Here is a 17,360-nt window from a genome sequence, read left to right as displayed (position 1 = left end):
ACGTCACTCTACGGCGCCGTTGTTGATGTTAGGGATGCTAAGCTAACTGGCTGCACTCAATGTTTTGTCTGACTCGTTCGTGTGGCAGATATACGAGATGAATTTTAGATTTTGAGGCAGTGCCACCAAATTTTCTACATAGCATCTTTAGTTTAGGTTTAGAGAGCAGAGGAGAGGAATACGAGAGGAGGGTGAGTGTTTTGCTAACGTATGTAATCTGTTAACATTGCTTGCTAGTTGTTAGCCCAACAGCCATTTATGTGTATAATTCATTGTTTTCGGTTTGGGTTATATTGTTTATTAATATAATTTTTTCTATAGCAGTGTTTGTGCTTGTTTCTAAACGACAAATGATTTGTATCATCGTGTTTATACTGTAATAATTTGACACCAAGAAACCTAAACTAACTGTTAAGGCTGCATCTCAATCTCAAGACAGGGTACCTTATAATACGTTTGACAGAATACCTTATAATACGTTTGACAAGAAATTAGAGTTTTATGTAAGCGTTTCATTCAGCTCAGTTATGTAAATATTCTGTTAAGTGATATATATATATATATATATATATATATATACACACACACATAACACATATAACACATATACATAGTCAGATAGACATACACACAGTCAGAGAGATAGACTCGTGTTTTCCAATATATATATATATATATATATTCCAGTGATACATACTTACCTGAATGTGACTGAAATAGTTATCTGACTTTTCTCAGGCCCCTAATGCAGTCTGCATCAGAGACTGTGGAGAATGCCTCCATCCTGTCAGGTGGCTCGGCACAGGACGGTCATCGGCTTTGGATCGGCAACATTGACCCCAAAATCACAGAGTGAGTGTTTGCCTGCACATGAAAACCAGTGCTGCACTGCCTCTGAGGCAGACCTGCGGCCCTGCCTGGGTGATTGATTAGCCAAGTGTGTCTTTGTGCTGGAGAATGAGCAGATGACGACAAGGCGTGTTAAAGAGAGCCGCTCGGCCGTGGAGACCTGTTTTGCTGAGGGGCTGCCATCATTTCTCATTCACCTGGCGTGTTTACTTTGTGAACCTGTAGCGGCTGCTCAAGGTGGAGAGGGGGTGGCTGGGTGACACGGAAGGGAAGCGCGAGAGAAATAGCACACGTTGCGAGAGTGCCCCTGGAAAATGTACGGCTTGCCCGGGCTGGCGTCTAGACAGGCGTTTCCTTCCCTCTCGCTCCTCTGTTTTTCTTTAAATAACCTGCTTAAATGAAAACAGCCGTGATGCCCACAGGCTGGTGATTGGGAAGATTAATTAGTTCACATGCTGGGAGTGTTTGTAGTAGCGAGTTCCACTTCAGGGTCCTGCAGATCTTGCGCACACACACACAGACACAGTCCTGCTATGTGAGGTCAGCGTTCACCCAAAGGCAATTTTTTTCTGGGGTTTCCAAGTAAGTGGATAATTGAGAGCAGTAATTGAGTTGGGAGGTAAAAAGGTACTTTAGGTATTGCACTGTAGCAGCTGTGGATGGATCATTTATGAAGAAACCAAGATGAGGTAAAAGCTTTGAGTTATTGGTGGTGATGGAACAACTGGTTACAGCACAATAACCTTTTGCAACAGTTTGGCATTTTGGACTTGTTTACACCTGTTAAAAACTTTGTTTGGTGATCCAACACATTTTTTGATGGCCGATACCAAATTCTTAGAGAGAAGGGTGGCCGATACTATGATATTTCAATATTTAATTTAAATAACATGCATAACATTTGCTGCAATGAAATTTAGATTTATTTTACATATTTACTAAATTAGAAATAAGTAATTGTTAAATGAATCAATATAAAAAGTTGAATTTGATTAAAAAAATAAACAGATTTATGCTATAGTAACTTCAGTAACAACAGTCAGTAATTTGGTAAATTTGTGAATTACTGGAATCATATTTTCTCCAAAAAAAAAAAAATGAATCTGACATAGTGGCCAACTGGATATAGCACATCATAGTTTGAAATTAAGAATTTAAAGATTACACTTGCATCTGCGCTTAGGCTCTGCCTCTCCCTGTCAAAATAAGCTTGTCAAAATAAAAGCGGCTTCAGACAATTATAGGCCAAACAGAAAAACTTATTAACCATTGCCGATGATTTAAAAATGTTAGTTATCGGTCAACCACTAGTTTTCAGATCTACAGTTGTAAATAAAGCAGCCAGAAAAGCTTGTAACCACATTGCTTTTGTAGTGTGCACTCTAATCTCAGACAATGAGGGAATGCCTAGTCACCTGTCAGTCAACCGTTGTTCTAAAATAAGAGTTTTAAAAGTTTTAAAAAGAAAATACCAGTTTGATCAAAACATTTGGAATATCCCAAACTCATACAGACTTCTTCATTATGCCATGTCCAATAGGGGTTTCACCAGCTAGTCGAGTAGTAAGTTATGAAACCTTCCCCCGGTTTCACAGACAAGGCTTAAGCCTAGTCTCAGACTAAAATGCATGTTTGAGCTTTTTTAACAGAAAGCAACTTGCACTGACATATCTTAAAATATGTCAGTGCCACTGTTTTGTCTCAAGGTGTACATCAGTAATGTTTTTTTTCTAGGGCATGTTTATAAAAGGTACTTAAATTCAACTAAGCCCTAATCCTGGCTTAATCTAAGTCCTGTCTGTGAAACCAGACCCATATTTTGTAATTAAGTCTGGTCGCAAGTTGTTACAGAGATACATTTTAGATGCATTGTTAATACAGAGTGTAAACAGTAATGTGCCTAAGCTGTCCGCTTGTGATTGGTTCACCTGAGACAGATGTTGTTTATATTTATACATTTGGCAGGTGTTTTTATCCAGGTGTAAGCAGGACCTTTGCCAACCCCATTCACATGCAGTGTTTGTTTTTGTATAGTAGATAGTAGTGAGACGACAGGACAAGAAGGCAGAAAGCAGCAGAAGGGGATCAAACTCATGTTGCTGGCATGAGCACCACAGCTCAATATGTCAGATCTCATAGGCCGAATCTCAATTATGTCTAGGTTAAATTTCACCCAAAAATCAAAAGAAAAACTTTATAATAATCTATAACTGTGCAGAAGTGGGTGCTTAATTATAATAAAAGACACAATACAAAAAATAATTTAGTGGCCTAAAATACAAGCTTAATTTCTTAGTGCAAAATATTTGTGTGAAATATGACATTTCTTGACAGTTTTTGTGAGATTTACCCAGTAGTTTTTGGGATTGAACACAAAAACACAATATGAACACTCCATTCGTCTCTCTTATGTTATACATAACAAGCAATTATCATCTGTCAGTTTGCTATAAATTTAGCAAACGAAAGTAACATTTTGGAAATTAAAATATAGGAAAAATCAGCTGTGAGCCTTCATGCTTAGATTCTGATGTAACAGTAATTCATTTAAAAAACATTTTTTCAGTCATTTCATCATGTCACTTTACAAACAGCCTTATTTATTTAATATGATCAATCTCAATACATCACCATTTAGGAAAAGCCTGTGAACTTCACATTTACAGTTCTGCAAATAGTCACCAACAAATTTCAGTCAGACAAAAAGAAAATCATTCTGTTCTTTCAGTGTAAACAGTCTCTTCTGAGTGCTAATCCATCTACCTTACTGACTGTAAGTTTCACCATCATCATTACATTAATCACAAGCTGTAGCTAGATGGAAAATTACAGTTTCTGGACACATTCGAGCAGTTGCTCAATTCTTCTCGTTTCTTTTCCACTAAAACGTGTTATAAATGTATGATGCTGATAGTCAGTGCTTGGGCACCATGACAAGTCACATTGCTGAAATTGCACAAGTCTCATACTTTCCACTCAACTCTCTTTCTAGGGTGTGTCTTAATCTGCTAGTCAGCTAAGTACACTTCCAGAGGAATCAGCCTTTTCTAGAGCTGTCTCATTGTCATAATCATTCTAAAACTGGAAACGTCATTATTGTCCCGATATCAAGAAATCCCGATATACAGATTTACATCATGGAGAACTAGAAAGTGTAATGAGACAATGGGTGTGCAGCAGTGCCTGCATCTGTATCTGTAACAATCTCAAAATTATTTGTATCTATATTCGGATAAATCCAGAAGTGGGCTTGGCTTTAAATGGAAGTTTGTGAAATTACACGTGAAGCCCATTTAAATGGGTAGCTCATAGTTCCTAGAACTATTTGCGGAAGTACCTGCTTTTTGGCATGTTCGCACCGCAGGAACTAGGAATGATTTTAGTTATAGGAACTCCTTTTGGGGCAACTAAATTAGCTCCTACTTCAGAGTAGGGTCTAACCCAGCACAATAGGAACTACCAGTGACTTAAGTGTGCGCTGATTGGCCGAACACACGCGAAACATGAGCACCCGCCATTTTTATAAAAGCTGTGTATACACAGATTATAGCCTATATATTTACTCCACAAACTAACTCTATGAACATGGAAAACAGTGATAGATGGACCACTCAATCTTTACGCTAAGGAGAAAATCCACTGCAACTTTGGACCAAGCAAAACATGATTATGTACTTCTGCTCAGCTAGTGACATTAGGCATCAACCACACGGCAAACGCAAATACTTTTTCATATACTGTGTACTTTCTTTGTATAACAGTTCTATCTAATAACATATATTATACAGGACTGTTAAACAGATCATAAACAAATGGATAATAGGAGTACTGTGTGCTCAGACTCTGGCGTTCTCAGCGCCATGAAAATAAAAGTCCGCCACACCGTCAAAATAAAGCCACAACAACAAGCAGAGCTTACATCACTTCGGAGTTCCTGGTGGTGCGAATGCAACCAGGAAAATGGCCCTAGGGGAACTATTAGTTCTCGGGGAACCACCCTGGTGGCTAGTTCCTAGAACTACCCGGTGCAAAAGCCCCTACTAAAGGTGCCAATATACTCATGGTTCTTTTTCGTTCTTCAATTAAGGGTAAAAAGAAGTTCAAAATTGCATGAGCTCTACAATTCACCACTTCAGTCACATCATGTTTATTTATATAGCACTTTATACAATAGACTGCTTTAAAGCAAGCAGCTTTACAATATTAAACATGAAAATACAGTGTCAGTGTCAAGTGCTTTTAATTAGAATCAAAACTTCATTTTCTAATATAAAGCAGCTCTCCAGTGTGTTCATGTTTTTACTTGCGTCTGACTTCAATGGACTGAACAGAAGTGAACCAAAGAAGATGTCAATGAAGGTGGAGCCACAGTGCCACACCTATTACGTAATTGCCCTGGACCAATGGTAGCTCAAAGGTGTTTACCAGCCAGAACAAACTTTTCTAAAAAGTTCATTTTGGCGAGCTGTTTCGAACTCCTGAAACAAATTCATTTGTGTTGGCCTGACATCACAACAGTTTGTTCTTCAGTTTCGCTTGAAGTATGTCAGGGCCTTAATCCTGCAGTTTGAGTGACATTCTGACGGCAGGTGCTGAAGATTGACCAACCCATTATGAGGATGGTGATTACAACATTTCTTTGCATTTCCGTCTACTGAAAACATCCATCAACATTTACAGAGCTCCACCCCATCACGTATGCACAGCCTCTCTGACACAAACGTACAAACTCTTTCTTTCAGGGTTCGTTTCCCACAGTTAAGGCCTGTGGTGGACACAGCCCGTTCACACAAAGCAGGGGCTGCTGTCGTAATAACAGGTTGACATATTGACCTGTCCATGTTCCGCTGGGGCCCATTTAGGGCCGGTGATGGATCTACCATGTGCCGCAGGTTGTTTGTGCTTTTGGAGCTCTGCTTTGCATTGTCTGTTACGCGGGCAGCAAGGAACAGGAGGCCCTATCCGATGGGACGGCCGAGGAGGAAAACGGCACTGGCCTTAGACCACACCCTCCAGTCATCTGAAATAGACACGTGTCTGTTGGAAACACTCCTTGACCTTGATATCCGTGCTGATTTCTTAATTCTGTGCTGCTATGTTTCTCAAGGTCTGCAACTGCACACTGCGATACTGAAACGGGAGACGTTGCAGGTGGGCGGGCAGCGCTTCGATGATTTTGGCCCAAACAGATGACATGCTTGGCTCATGTCAACACTTACTCTATAATACTCCAAGCTCCTTGGACAGACCCCTTCTTCCTCCCAACAGTACATTTTATGGCCCTCTAGGGATGTGCATTGTGGTCTGAAAAAATTCTGCAGGTTGTCCCTTTCAGTTGGGCCACTATCGAATCTTCAATCTGCGGCAAGTCAGGAAGATCCCGTGGCCCAAGCCTGAGAGGGTGGTGGCTGGGAAAGTGCGAAATACTACTTGGAGAAAAGCTCCTGGGAGAGGAGGGGAAAACATTAATACTGAAGCCAGGACCCCCAGTTCTATCTGTGTTCCTACCTTTCCAGGATTAAAAATAACCTCAACCACCCGAAACAATAAAGAAATCCCTGGCATCTCCTCATCTCGGAATAAGAGGCTACTCCCAGACCACTCTGGCTGTCATGCTAGAACAACAACAAAATAGCTAGCAGTTCCACAAATGTATTGTTGTTTATCCTTTGCGCGTCTTTTGCACATTCCTGACACACAGTTCGGTAGCTTTCCCAGCATTTTCTCAGCTGAAGGAAATGCTTGGATGCCTTCCTGAGCTGTATTACTGAATCTTTAGAATTTGGTCTGGGGGATGCCCATGTTATGCCACATCATCACCCTACATCAAGATAAATGTCGACACTAGTGACAAGATAATTCATATTTACTTGAGGGTAAATGACAAGAAAGAGTAGCTAAGTTAAAGACTTACTGACCTTGAGACAATGTCATGAGGGTGATTTCATTTCCTGTTTTTTTTTTTCCCCCCTTCCTGTTTTTTTCCCCCCTTCATGTTTCTGCACGAGTTGCACCACATGACACATGAAGGTTTTTAAAAGTTTATAATTTCAACAAAGCTGCTTCACAGCTTATTTTGTTTTTGTAAGTAATAACAAAAGATGCAGAACTACTTAATGTTTTCTTTTCAAGAATTTGATCCTTTTAATGAGGCTTTTTTTCTTGACCCAGATACTTTTTTTAGGGCATAAAGTAAAAAAAAAAAATTAAAACATTGTGTGAAAATATTGCATTTTTTAAATGTGATTTTGAATAAATTAATAGACAAAAAATTGAGCATCATGTCATTAACTGTTGATATTGTGTTCTTTAAATGTGGTTTTGCCAACATACTGAAAAAACTTTGGGTGCAAATAGAGTTGTGCTCGTGCAGCGTCAAGTCACATTAAATGTTAACGGTTTGGATGACGTACAGGTGAACATGCAGAAGCAAGGGTGCTTGCAAATGTTCTCTCTTATGTATGGACTGCATGCTAGACTGCTCTTGAATGCTGTGGACATGGTTGTTTGAAGAAGCCTATTTGTACTCTCTCTTTGTTTGAATAGCACCGGTTCAGCGTAAAGTTCTCTTGGAAAGAAATTAATTATTTTTCTTTTACAAGCACTTTCAGTTTCTACTTGTACTCATAGCTGCATCAAAAATAGACATTAATTTTTAGTAGACCTTACCAAACCATCTATTTAAAAAAAAAAAAATTTATTTTATTCAGATAGACCACGTCTAGTCGGCTGGCCCATTCTGGTATGCAACACCCACTTTTCACGATTAAATCAATCCCCAATGGATGCACTTCCCACTTTCCCTTGGAAAAATGGCATATTTCAGAAGTAGAATGAGTTGCGAATTCCATTTCATGTTGACGTGTTCTGACACATTGAACTATGGCGATCATGTGGGCATTGTGAATTTAAATCTGGCTTGCAACATTTCAAAATTACATCCCTGTTGTCCCAATCGCTTGCTTTCTTCTGTGGAACACAAAAGAAGATATTTTGAAGAATGTTGTATATGTTTGTCTAGTGAAGGTCAATGGGGTCCAAAACAACATTTGAAATTTTTTTCCTTAAGTAACAAAATAATTAGTAACTGTTTTTTGGCAATAATAAGGTGCTTAAGGCGAACCATAGTCATTTCCCATGTCTTCTATTGGCTATTACCGGACAGCAGGTTATAGAAGCCGCACTCGTCGTAATTGTTTGTCTTAAATTAAACTCTCGAGGGAATTTAGTCTTCCGCTTTTTTATATTCTCATTGTCCCCCTGCTGTATCCTTTTGTATTGTGTGAATAAAAGATTTACAGCAGCTAAAAAGGTGTAAAGAGACCTGTCATTCTGATCAAGCTATACTTACAAAGAATTATGATTCCATGACATGCATTTTTCCCTTGTGGCCTTAATAATGGTTATCACTCATTTTTTATTCTTGGTCAGTACATTTATTTATGCCATTTGCTAAAGGAAGCATAATGAATACAGTTGCTTATGAATCCGGTGTCTTTGATAATCTCATCATGAGTGCCAAACCCCTATTTTTTGGAGGTATTTTGCAAAAAGGTAAATAGAATTCAAAGTAAAAATACCTCACTCTGTGTTCCTGCAGGTACCACCTAGTGAAACTTCTGGAGAAGTTTGGCAAAGTGAAGCAGTTTGACTTCCTGTTCCATAAGTCAGGTCCTCTGGAGGGCCAGCCAAGAGGATACTGCTTTGTCAACTTCCACACCAAAGAGGTTCTGTTCATTCTTCTTTACAACTCATGTGAATTAAAAACCCAAAATACCAAAGGAAGTGTCAGTTTTGATCCAGTAATGATATGCAAGTTCTTAAGAGGCACCCAGACAGCTTTTGAGATAAGGAACCATTCGCTCTCTGGAGTGTAATATGAGGCAGTCCCAAGGGTGTTGTTGAAGGGGAAATGTGTGTTTACAGATCTCATTCACACCCTTCATGAGAGCCTGGAAAACTAGTGATCCATCATCAGCCATTATTGTTCCCTATCATTACACCATGCTTCCAGCAAAGCCGAAAGTAGCAAACAAACACACAGGAAGGTTTGGAATCCAGAGACTTCTGAAGAGACTCTTCAGAGACGAACTTTGAGCAGATAGGGGATTTCAAATGTAGATGGATGATCAGGAGTGAAATAATTCACTCTTGTAATTCTGATAGTGTCAGACAAAGTATAGTGACATGTTTATAGATGCATGCATGATGGTGATCATCATAAAAGCATAATTTTTATTCTGTCCATCACAGGAGGCTGAACGGGCTATTCAGTGTCTGAATGGAAAATTGGCACTTTCTAAGAAGTTAGTGGTGCGTTGGGCTCATGCTCAGGTAAAGGTGAGTATCACAAGTCAAGTGTCACAAATCGCAATTACTATTGCTCATACTAGAGCTTAGTGGTTAGTTAAAATCTCTAACCCTTAGTAACTCATTGTACACTGTTTTTGCATAATGGTTGACGTGAAGAATTTTATTTTCTAAGCAATAAGACTTTCTATTTTTGTCTGACAGATGATAAAACAGGACAAAATCTAATAGACTTATATTGAAGGAAGGGCCATATCTAGAAGCCAGAATATCATAGGCCATGTTCAGAATACAGATTGTTCAGATTGGATTTTTCATCTTTTGTTGTTTGAGGTTTTAATGGCTGATGCTGATGTCTTTGACAACAGGGCGGATGATATAAAGCTTGTAAATATATCACAAAATTTAATTTAAATATAGTAAAATAACACATAACATTGCTGAAATAAAATTAATATTTATTTTATATAATGTTTGCTTAACTTGTTTAATTATTTGAGCATGATGAAAATTTTTTTTTTTTTTTTTTTTTTTTTTTTGATATCTTTAGGTAACTTCTTGATTCTATTTTGTAATCCTACTTTATTATCTGTTTTTTCACAAATAAAGAAATTGTTAAAAATGTACACTTCCATTTAAAAGTTTAGGGTCGGTAAGATTTTATTAAAATCTGAAATCTTTATCTAAAATCTTAAGTCTCTTAGACTCACCAAGGCTGCTTTTATTTGATCAAAAATACAGTAAAAATAGTAATATTGTGGAACGTTATTACAATTTAAACTGTTAATGTTTGAATATATTTTAAAATGTGGTTTGTTCCTCTGATGTCAAAGCTGAACTTTCAGCATCATTACTCCAGTCTTCAGTGTCACATGATCCCTCAGACATCATTCTAATATGCTGATTTGATACTCAAGAAACATTTCTCATTATTATCAATGTCGAAACAGTTGCTGCTTAATATTTTTGTCGAAACTATGATACTTTTTTTCAGGATTTTGTGATGAATAGAAAGTTCGAAAGAACAGCTTTTACTTGATACAGAAATCTTTTGTAACACTATGGCTGTTTCTCAATTCCAAGAACTCAAAGAGCGGACTTGCGTTCTCGTTAGGGCTGCATGATGTATCGTTTTAGCATCGAAATCGCGATGTGCGCATCCGCGATAGTCATCTCGCCGGATGTGCGATGTCTAGTAGGGATCGTTAATCTGTACGGACCAGACACCACAGTTCAAAATGCACGTTGATTCTCTGATTAATTGCAAAGTTTGACTATCAGACAAAGAAAGTTTATCATTTGAATGTGTTTAGGTCCTGTCAGTTTAAACATTCAAGAGATTATAAACCATTTGAGTGCACGAAGATGCGAAAGAGAACTCATTTCTGAACGTGCGGCTGTTTAAAGTGCACGCAGCCGCGCACACACACAGAGCCAGATGCACGTGAACACCGTATGCCGTTCTCTTCCGTGTCTATTTGTGCCTGAACAGACACATACATACAAAAGAAATTGTCAAAATGCATGCAAAAGATCGACTATCCTCGTAAACATGGTTGATTATGGCTTAGAGATGAATGAAACAACTGAGAAAGAAAACCGGATGTGTAACAGTATTTTGGATCCGCGCATTCGGTCTTAAAATGACAGCAGCCCCTGCTGCTTTCTGTGTCATGAATGTTAATCAAACAACAAAAGTCAAAGAGAGAAATCACTTTTGTAGTTTTAACACGGATTAATTATATTTAATTTATACAGTGAAGACTATGCAGTGTTATTTTACATTTGATTATTCAATTTCTGTATCTGAATACTGTTAGACTTACCTAAATAATATATATATATATATATATAATATAAAAGCACCATGTATTTAATTTGTATCTTTGTTCTATTATATTTATCGATGCTTATAATTGGTTCATTATTTTCTATGCATATTCAGTCACCTACAAAATTACCCCAATCATCCTAGAATGATTAATTCTTTCCAAATAGAGCTTTTCAAGTCATCTGGTGAATATTATTATTATTATTTTTTTATTATTATTTTTTTCTTCCATATCGCAATATATATTGCAGGAAAACAAAATATCGCAATGTCAGTTTTTTCCAATATCGTGCAGCCCTAGTTCTCCTGGTGACCGGTCTTGCCAGCCTATCTTAAAAGAACGAATTCAGAAGGATGCGAGGACACAGAACGCATCTTTGTGAGAACTGAGATGTGCTTCGATCTTGTTGCTCAACTGACCGTCCCAGCATATTATAAGTAGCGGCTAATGCACAATAAATACAACATAACATTACAAACAAATGTCACAACCTATTAAAGCATTTCTTTCATATTATTATAGACATTATTTGCATATTTTATATCATTTTATTTATGCTTTGTCAATGTAAAATACTCCAGGCTTTCTCCAGGTCTTTATCACTTTTTAAAATTAAGCAAAGCAAAACAAAGCTAAAAATTTTTACTTTCACAAGCCGTCACGTATTTGCGAACTTGCAGCGGGAATCTCTTAAGTGAGAAAAAGCTTACAGGCTTCCGTACGCCATCCGCCTGCAGTGACTTCTGGAATTTCTAACAAGAGATGGTCTTATTATTGGGAGATACGAGGATCCGAGGCTCTACCATTGGAGAAAGCATAGCGGCTAACTTGGATCACATGTGCCTTGATAACCAATCACATTACGGCCTTGACGTCACTGAATTTTATTGTGCAACAGTCATACACTGTTAGGGATACCGTAGAAATGAATGAGAAGTGCCGTAAACTGAATCACACCTGTCGCGCAATTGTCCATGACAACATTTTTTTGTTGTAAACTCTAAACATATAGATAAATCCAAAGAGCAAACATGTTGAAGATCAGCCAATGGGAGGTTGATTCATTAAATAAGCTATTTCCTCTCAAAAGCAGTTCATTGAGCGTAGTGAAGCCTCTCCTCCATTGACATCCATTAAAAAAACGGCCTCTGGTCTTCTTCCCTGCAGCGTTAGTAGGTGTTACACATTTTTCAGCTAAGGTTGCAGGCTTGCCTTCAAGTGGCTTTGTTCAAACGGTTTAATTCTCTCAAGTCTGCACTCGATGCATCCTCGATATCAAGAACACATCCTAGTACTTTCATGCGTTCTCATACTTGTGTTCTTGAGTATTGGACTTGAAATGGCCTAAAATTCTCTCTACAGTCACTTTTGATCAATTAACGTGGCCTTGCTGAATAAAAGTGTTAATTACTTACTGACTAAAAATCTTACCGACCCCAAACTTTTGAACTGTAGTGTATGAATAAAAAAGATAATACAACTGTGGTGGAATCACATTTTTTAAAATAAACACCTGGCAATGCTAATAAAAAAAAACAGGCAATTCTAATTACCTTCCCACCATTCTTCTCTCTTTTCATGGGTCCGTATTCCTTACTTAACTATAGGTCAGCGTTTCCCAGTTTTTTGTGTATAAGTTTAAAGGGATAGTTCACCCAAAAATGAAAATTTGATGTTTATCTGCTTACCCCCAGGGCATCCAAGATGTAGGTGACTTTGTTTCTTCAGTAGAACACAAATGATGATTTTTAACTCCAACCGTTGCGGTCTGTCAGTTGTATAATGTGGTAACACCATCTATGAGAATAAAAAAAACATGCACAAACAAATCCAAATTAAACCCTGCGGCTCGTGATGACACATTGATGTCCTAAGACACGAAATGATCGTTTTTTGCGAGAAACCGAACAGTATTTATCTCGCGCCTATACTTCAATGAGTGCGAGACATCACTTCCGTTGTCAGAGCGCGTTCAGACCTCACCAACCGGATGCGCAAGGCAGTTGGACATAGTGGTGTATTAGAGGTAAAAAATGATATAAATACTGTTCGGTTTCTCGCACAAACCGATCCTTTCGTGTCTTAGGACATCAGTGTGTCGTCACGAGCCACAGGGTTTAATTTGGATTTGTTTGTGCATGTTTTTTTTATTCTCATAGATGGTGTTACCACATTATACAACTGACAGACCGCAACGGTTGGAGTTAAAAATCATCATTTGTGTTCTACTGAAGAAACAAAGTCACCTACATCTTGGATGTCCTGGGAGTAAGCAGATAAACATCACATTTTAATTTTTGGGTGAACTATCCCTTTAAATACTGCACTCATGAAAAGCATAATCAATGGAAACATCATCCATTGCTAAAGTCTCACGCATGGTGAACCTAAACAGGTTAGCATATAACTTGAAGATTTAGAAGAGTGAAGTCTAGAAGAGTGTGAACAATGCCACGTAGACATGGGGGTGGGCTGTTTTGACTTGGGCCAGTACGGCCACCCAGTAACCACTCAAAACATCCTAGCAGCGTGCTAAAAACTCTCACAGCACCTTAGCAACCACAACAACTACTCATCATGGCAGCCAACTTTTCATGTGCACCACTCACATTTTTTCATTAGAAAATGTACATTTCTAGTCTGTACTGTAACTTCAGTCGATCCTGGACATACATTTATGCTTCTAGTTCTATAGTTGTTCCATGGAATATCTGGATGCTGCTACAACAAAACAGACCATAAGGATCATGGATCATTACACCTATAGTTAAGCTATAGAGAGGGGCTCCTCAGGCTTCCATGCTCCTTAACAATAGGCAGCTGCTGCTGGGAGTGAGGAAATCCTGTATGGTTGAGAATCACGCCCCTTTGCCCCTCCCCATCTGAGGGGAAAGGGACACCAGGCTGGGGTCAAGGTCAACAGTGCAGAGTTGTTGACAACAAGCAGCAGCAGACAAGTCTGGTTCCAGGTCCTCTTGACCACCTCCACCCAACATTGTGCTTATTGTGAGGCTGGTGAAAGTGTTTGTGTGGATCCATTCTGCCGTCTCACTGACAACAGGACCTGTGTGGGTATTAATGTATTCTTCAGCGCTGTTTATATTAGCCGTGCCCTTTGAAGCCCCCGGGTTCACTGTCTGATAAATGTGGTGTATATAAAAAATGGTCTGCCCTTTATACGTGAGCACAATTGTTTGGGTGGAGTGTAGCGATCTAAAGGAAAATAAACAAAAGGAAAATGATTAACTGTAACGTAATGTAATGTATAGGATCAGAAACAGACTGTAAAAACTTTGCTTTATGGTTTTCTGAATTTGAAAAGGAAAAATAAACAAGAAATCAGAGATTACTTTGATACATATTCCTGGTCTTAGTGTGCATTATTTTATTACGTTATTTTACACAAGATTTTTGTGCTTAAGCAACCAAGGCTACGCAGGCAATGAAAAAAAAAAAAAAAATTTTTTTACATTTTCTAGAGGAAACTATGCTTACCCATGCAAAGTACATTGTCATGATGCAACTGCGCTGCTGTCCAAAAAAAACAAAAAAAAACTTATATATAAAACATGTTGTATACATGCCAGTCTCAAATGGGAGGAGGACAAATTTTCAGTGAATAACAACTTAAATGTTGGATATTTTTTTACACACAAAAGACTTTATTCATTCATTTTTAGATTTTGTCATTTAAAAAAATAATTATAAAAAATTATGTATTTTTGCCCTTCTAACAAAGTTCATGCAAGTTCATTTTTTTTTAACAAAAAGTTAAAACTGAAACAACATATGCAGTTTTCATTGTTTTGTTGTCAATAAAAATGTTTTATTTTTTTTAAAAATGTTTATCCGAGGAAAATTAAGCTGAAATAAAGTACAGGAAATTGTTTATTCACGACAGTTTTTCCATTAAAAAATGAATTAAAGATAAATTAATAAATTATGAAAAGTGTTTTTTTAATTATTATTTAATTTTTGATATATTTGATATTTTGGTCCCTAGATGTGGTCATTCAATAAAAGTCTATGTTTTTTCCACCTGTTTTATTGTCTACCAGGTCTAATTGCTTTGAAAAGTAATAGCACTGTTCAAAATGAATGTTTGAAGTATTATTCGTGTGTGTTGTTCAGTAGTTACATGCCAAAATTTACTTTTGAAACAGCACACACTTATAATAGTATGAACATTGGCTAACTCTTCATGATCTAAACAAATTGATCCCAACAGATAAAATTCCCATTCTAAAAAGAAAGAAATAATTCCCAGCCCACACCATTTGCAAGCTGATATTCAGGTTAACTTGATAAATGCGTCACGTTTTGGAAGTTAAATGCTTTGCAAAAGCAATATCAATGTCTTTTATTGTATTTTATATATAATATGTGGAATCCAAAGATTTTTTAGTTAATAATACAAATATTTTCTTGTCATGTCAAGTTGTTTGAGCGTGTCATTCTGTCAGTTTTTCTTTTTCATAACTGCTAAACCTCACCAATTATAAAGCATTTTCTAAACACTATTTGTTTTTATTCCCCACAGATTCCCATGAGCTGCTATCATCCTCATGGTCGCAAGGGTGGTTGGAGGGACATTTTTGAGTGGAATGAATGTTTATGACGTTGCATAGCCCAACTTTTCCCACACTATTCCAAGGGAGCATATGACTAATAAGCAGCCAACTCTTGTTTTTCTGGTCTCTAATGCAACCAAATGTGATTAAGTTACTAAAGGCCCGGCAAGTTTAACCAACCCGTCAGTGCATGTTGTCTCAGTGTCTCACAAACTGTCTTGTATCCATCCTGGTGTGTGTTTGTTGTCTTTCAGAAATTTGAACCCTTCAGAGGAGACAAAAATCTGCCAGCCAGTTTAGAGCCTTCGTCCAGTGAAGCAGAGGAGATGCCAACCACATTGAGGTTTGGGACATTACCGCTCAAAACCTCTCAGCTTCCTTTCATTTTCCCTATTTCTCTTTTTCCTTGTTTCGAATTTGTCCTTCATTTTTTCCTCCTGTTTTTGTTTTTGTTCTCATCTACTCCCTTTCCAAATGGCCTTGTGACTAAAGTGACTCATTTGAACTGGATAAGAAGGTTTCCTTTTCTCTTTCCTCTGCTGTTTAAAGTGTTAATGCGAAGATTCGTGCCATTGAAGCCAAGTTGCAGATGATGGAAGAAAACCCAGATGACTATTCCGGACCCTCTGCTTACATCTACAACAAGCCCCCTGATAAGAGAGACAAGAGGTCCCAGCCCTACCACAAGCAGTTCCGCAGATTCAGGAGATGACCTCTCCAAAAACTGGCCAAGTGTCGCTGAACCGAACAGACTGTGAGATGTGCGGAGATAAGCTGTTCATGTCTCTTGGCCAGTGTGAGACTGTAGTATGTCATGAGAAGAGGGAGTCCAACACCTTTGATTTGTAGTGCTGTTCTGTTTCTCGGCCAGCGGAAGGAGTCTTTTTACTGTGAAAGACCGCTGATGTAAGCAGAACCTAACCACAAAATTCTAGTGAATTTAGTTTTTTGGATATTGATGTTGCCCAAGTAATTTCAGTTCTGCAGGGTTTAAAGGGATAGTTCAGCCAAAAGATCAAAATTCTGTCATCATTTACTCATCCCCATGTGGTTCCAAACCTGTAAGAAGATATTTTGTTTTTTTAATGTCCATACAATGAAAGTCAATGGAGTCCAATGTTGTTTGAACCCCAACATTGTTTTGTTGTACAGGTTTGGAACATCATTTTTGGCTGAACTACCCCTTTAAGAGTTTTGCACCTTTTCAAACATCTCAATTTACACCCTTTCCTTGATATCCTTCCAGAATATAGTGTGTTTTTTTTTATCCACTTGTAAACTGCCCCATGCTGCTTGCGAAAGTATTGTTGTGTGTTGTGAGTCTTATGAATCTTATCATCCAAAATCTACATACTACTCAGACTTTTCCATTCATTGTTACACTGTTGGAGTCCTATGTGTGAAGGAAGCACAATATTCTGCATTATTTAACTATTAATATCTTGCCTTTTTAAGTCTAAAGCGAAAAGGGCTTTTATCACATGATCTGGAGAGGGTCATCACAACAGTGGATGTCCTCTCAAGTGTAAATATCCAGGTATTTTGATAGATTTTGCTTCTGTCGTGTCCAAAAATAAATGAAATGGTCCTTCTATGAGTCCAAACTGGATCCTTGTGCTTTCACTTAAAGTGGACATGTGTGTGTATTTAAATCACAGTAAGGTCTGCTGTGTTGTTTTTGCGTTGATTTGAACTGTCTGTAATGATCGATAATAGAACCTATACATAGTGACAATTTTTAATACGTTTATTAGACTGCGACCGTTTTCAATTACGAACAGGCCTAGTGAGTACAGGC

The 17,360-nt window shown here is 37.9% G+C and overlaps 1 protein-coding gene across 2 annotated transcripts; it reads left to right on the top strand.

Annotated features, from left to right (window-relative positions):
• Positions 1–11: 11 nt before the first annotated feature.
• rbm18 (RNA binding motif protein 18) lies at positions 12–17,166 on the top strand. Of its 2 annotated transcripts, none has more exons than XM_051908948.1 (6): positions 12–191; positions 739–852; positions 8,450–8,576; positions 9,103–9,183; positions 15,817–15,905; positions 16,112–17,166. In XM_051908948.1, the coding sequence occupies exons 2-6, from the start codon at positions 746–748 to the stop codon at positions 16,272–16,274; spliced, it is 567 nt and encodes a 188-aa protein (XP_051764908.1). In that variant the 5' UTR covers positions 12–191; positions 739–745; the 3' UTR covers positions 16,275–17,166. The 2 variants fall into 2 exon arrangements, with proteins under 2 accessions (XP_051764908.1, XP_051764907.1); XM_051908947.1 differs by having other exon boundaries at positions 9,103–9,189.
• The last annotated feature ends 194 nt before the right edge of the window (positions 17,167–17,360 follow it).

The sequence above is a fragment of the Ctenopharyngodon idella genome, chromosome 10, assembly GCF_019924925.1.
Source record: "Ctenopharyngodon idella isolate HZGC_01 chromosome 10, HZGC01, whole genome shotgun sequence".
Classification (NCBI taxonomy): Eukaryota; Metazoa; Chordata; class Actinopteri; order Cypriniformes; family Xenocyprididae; genus Ctenopharyngodon; species Ctenopharyngodon idella.
This window is presented reverse-complemented; position numbering and strand designations above follow the sequence as displayed.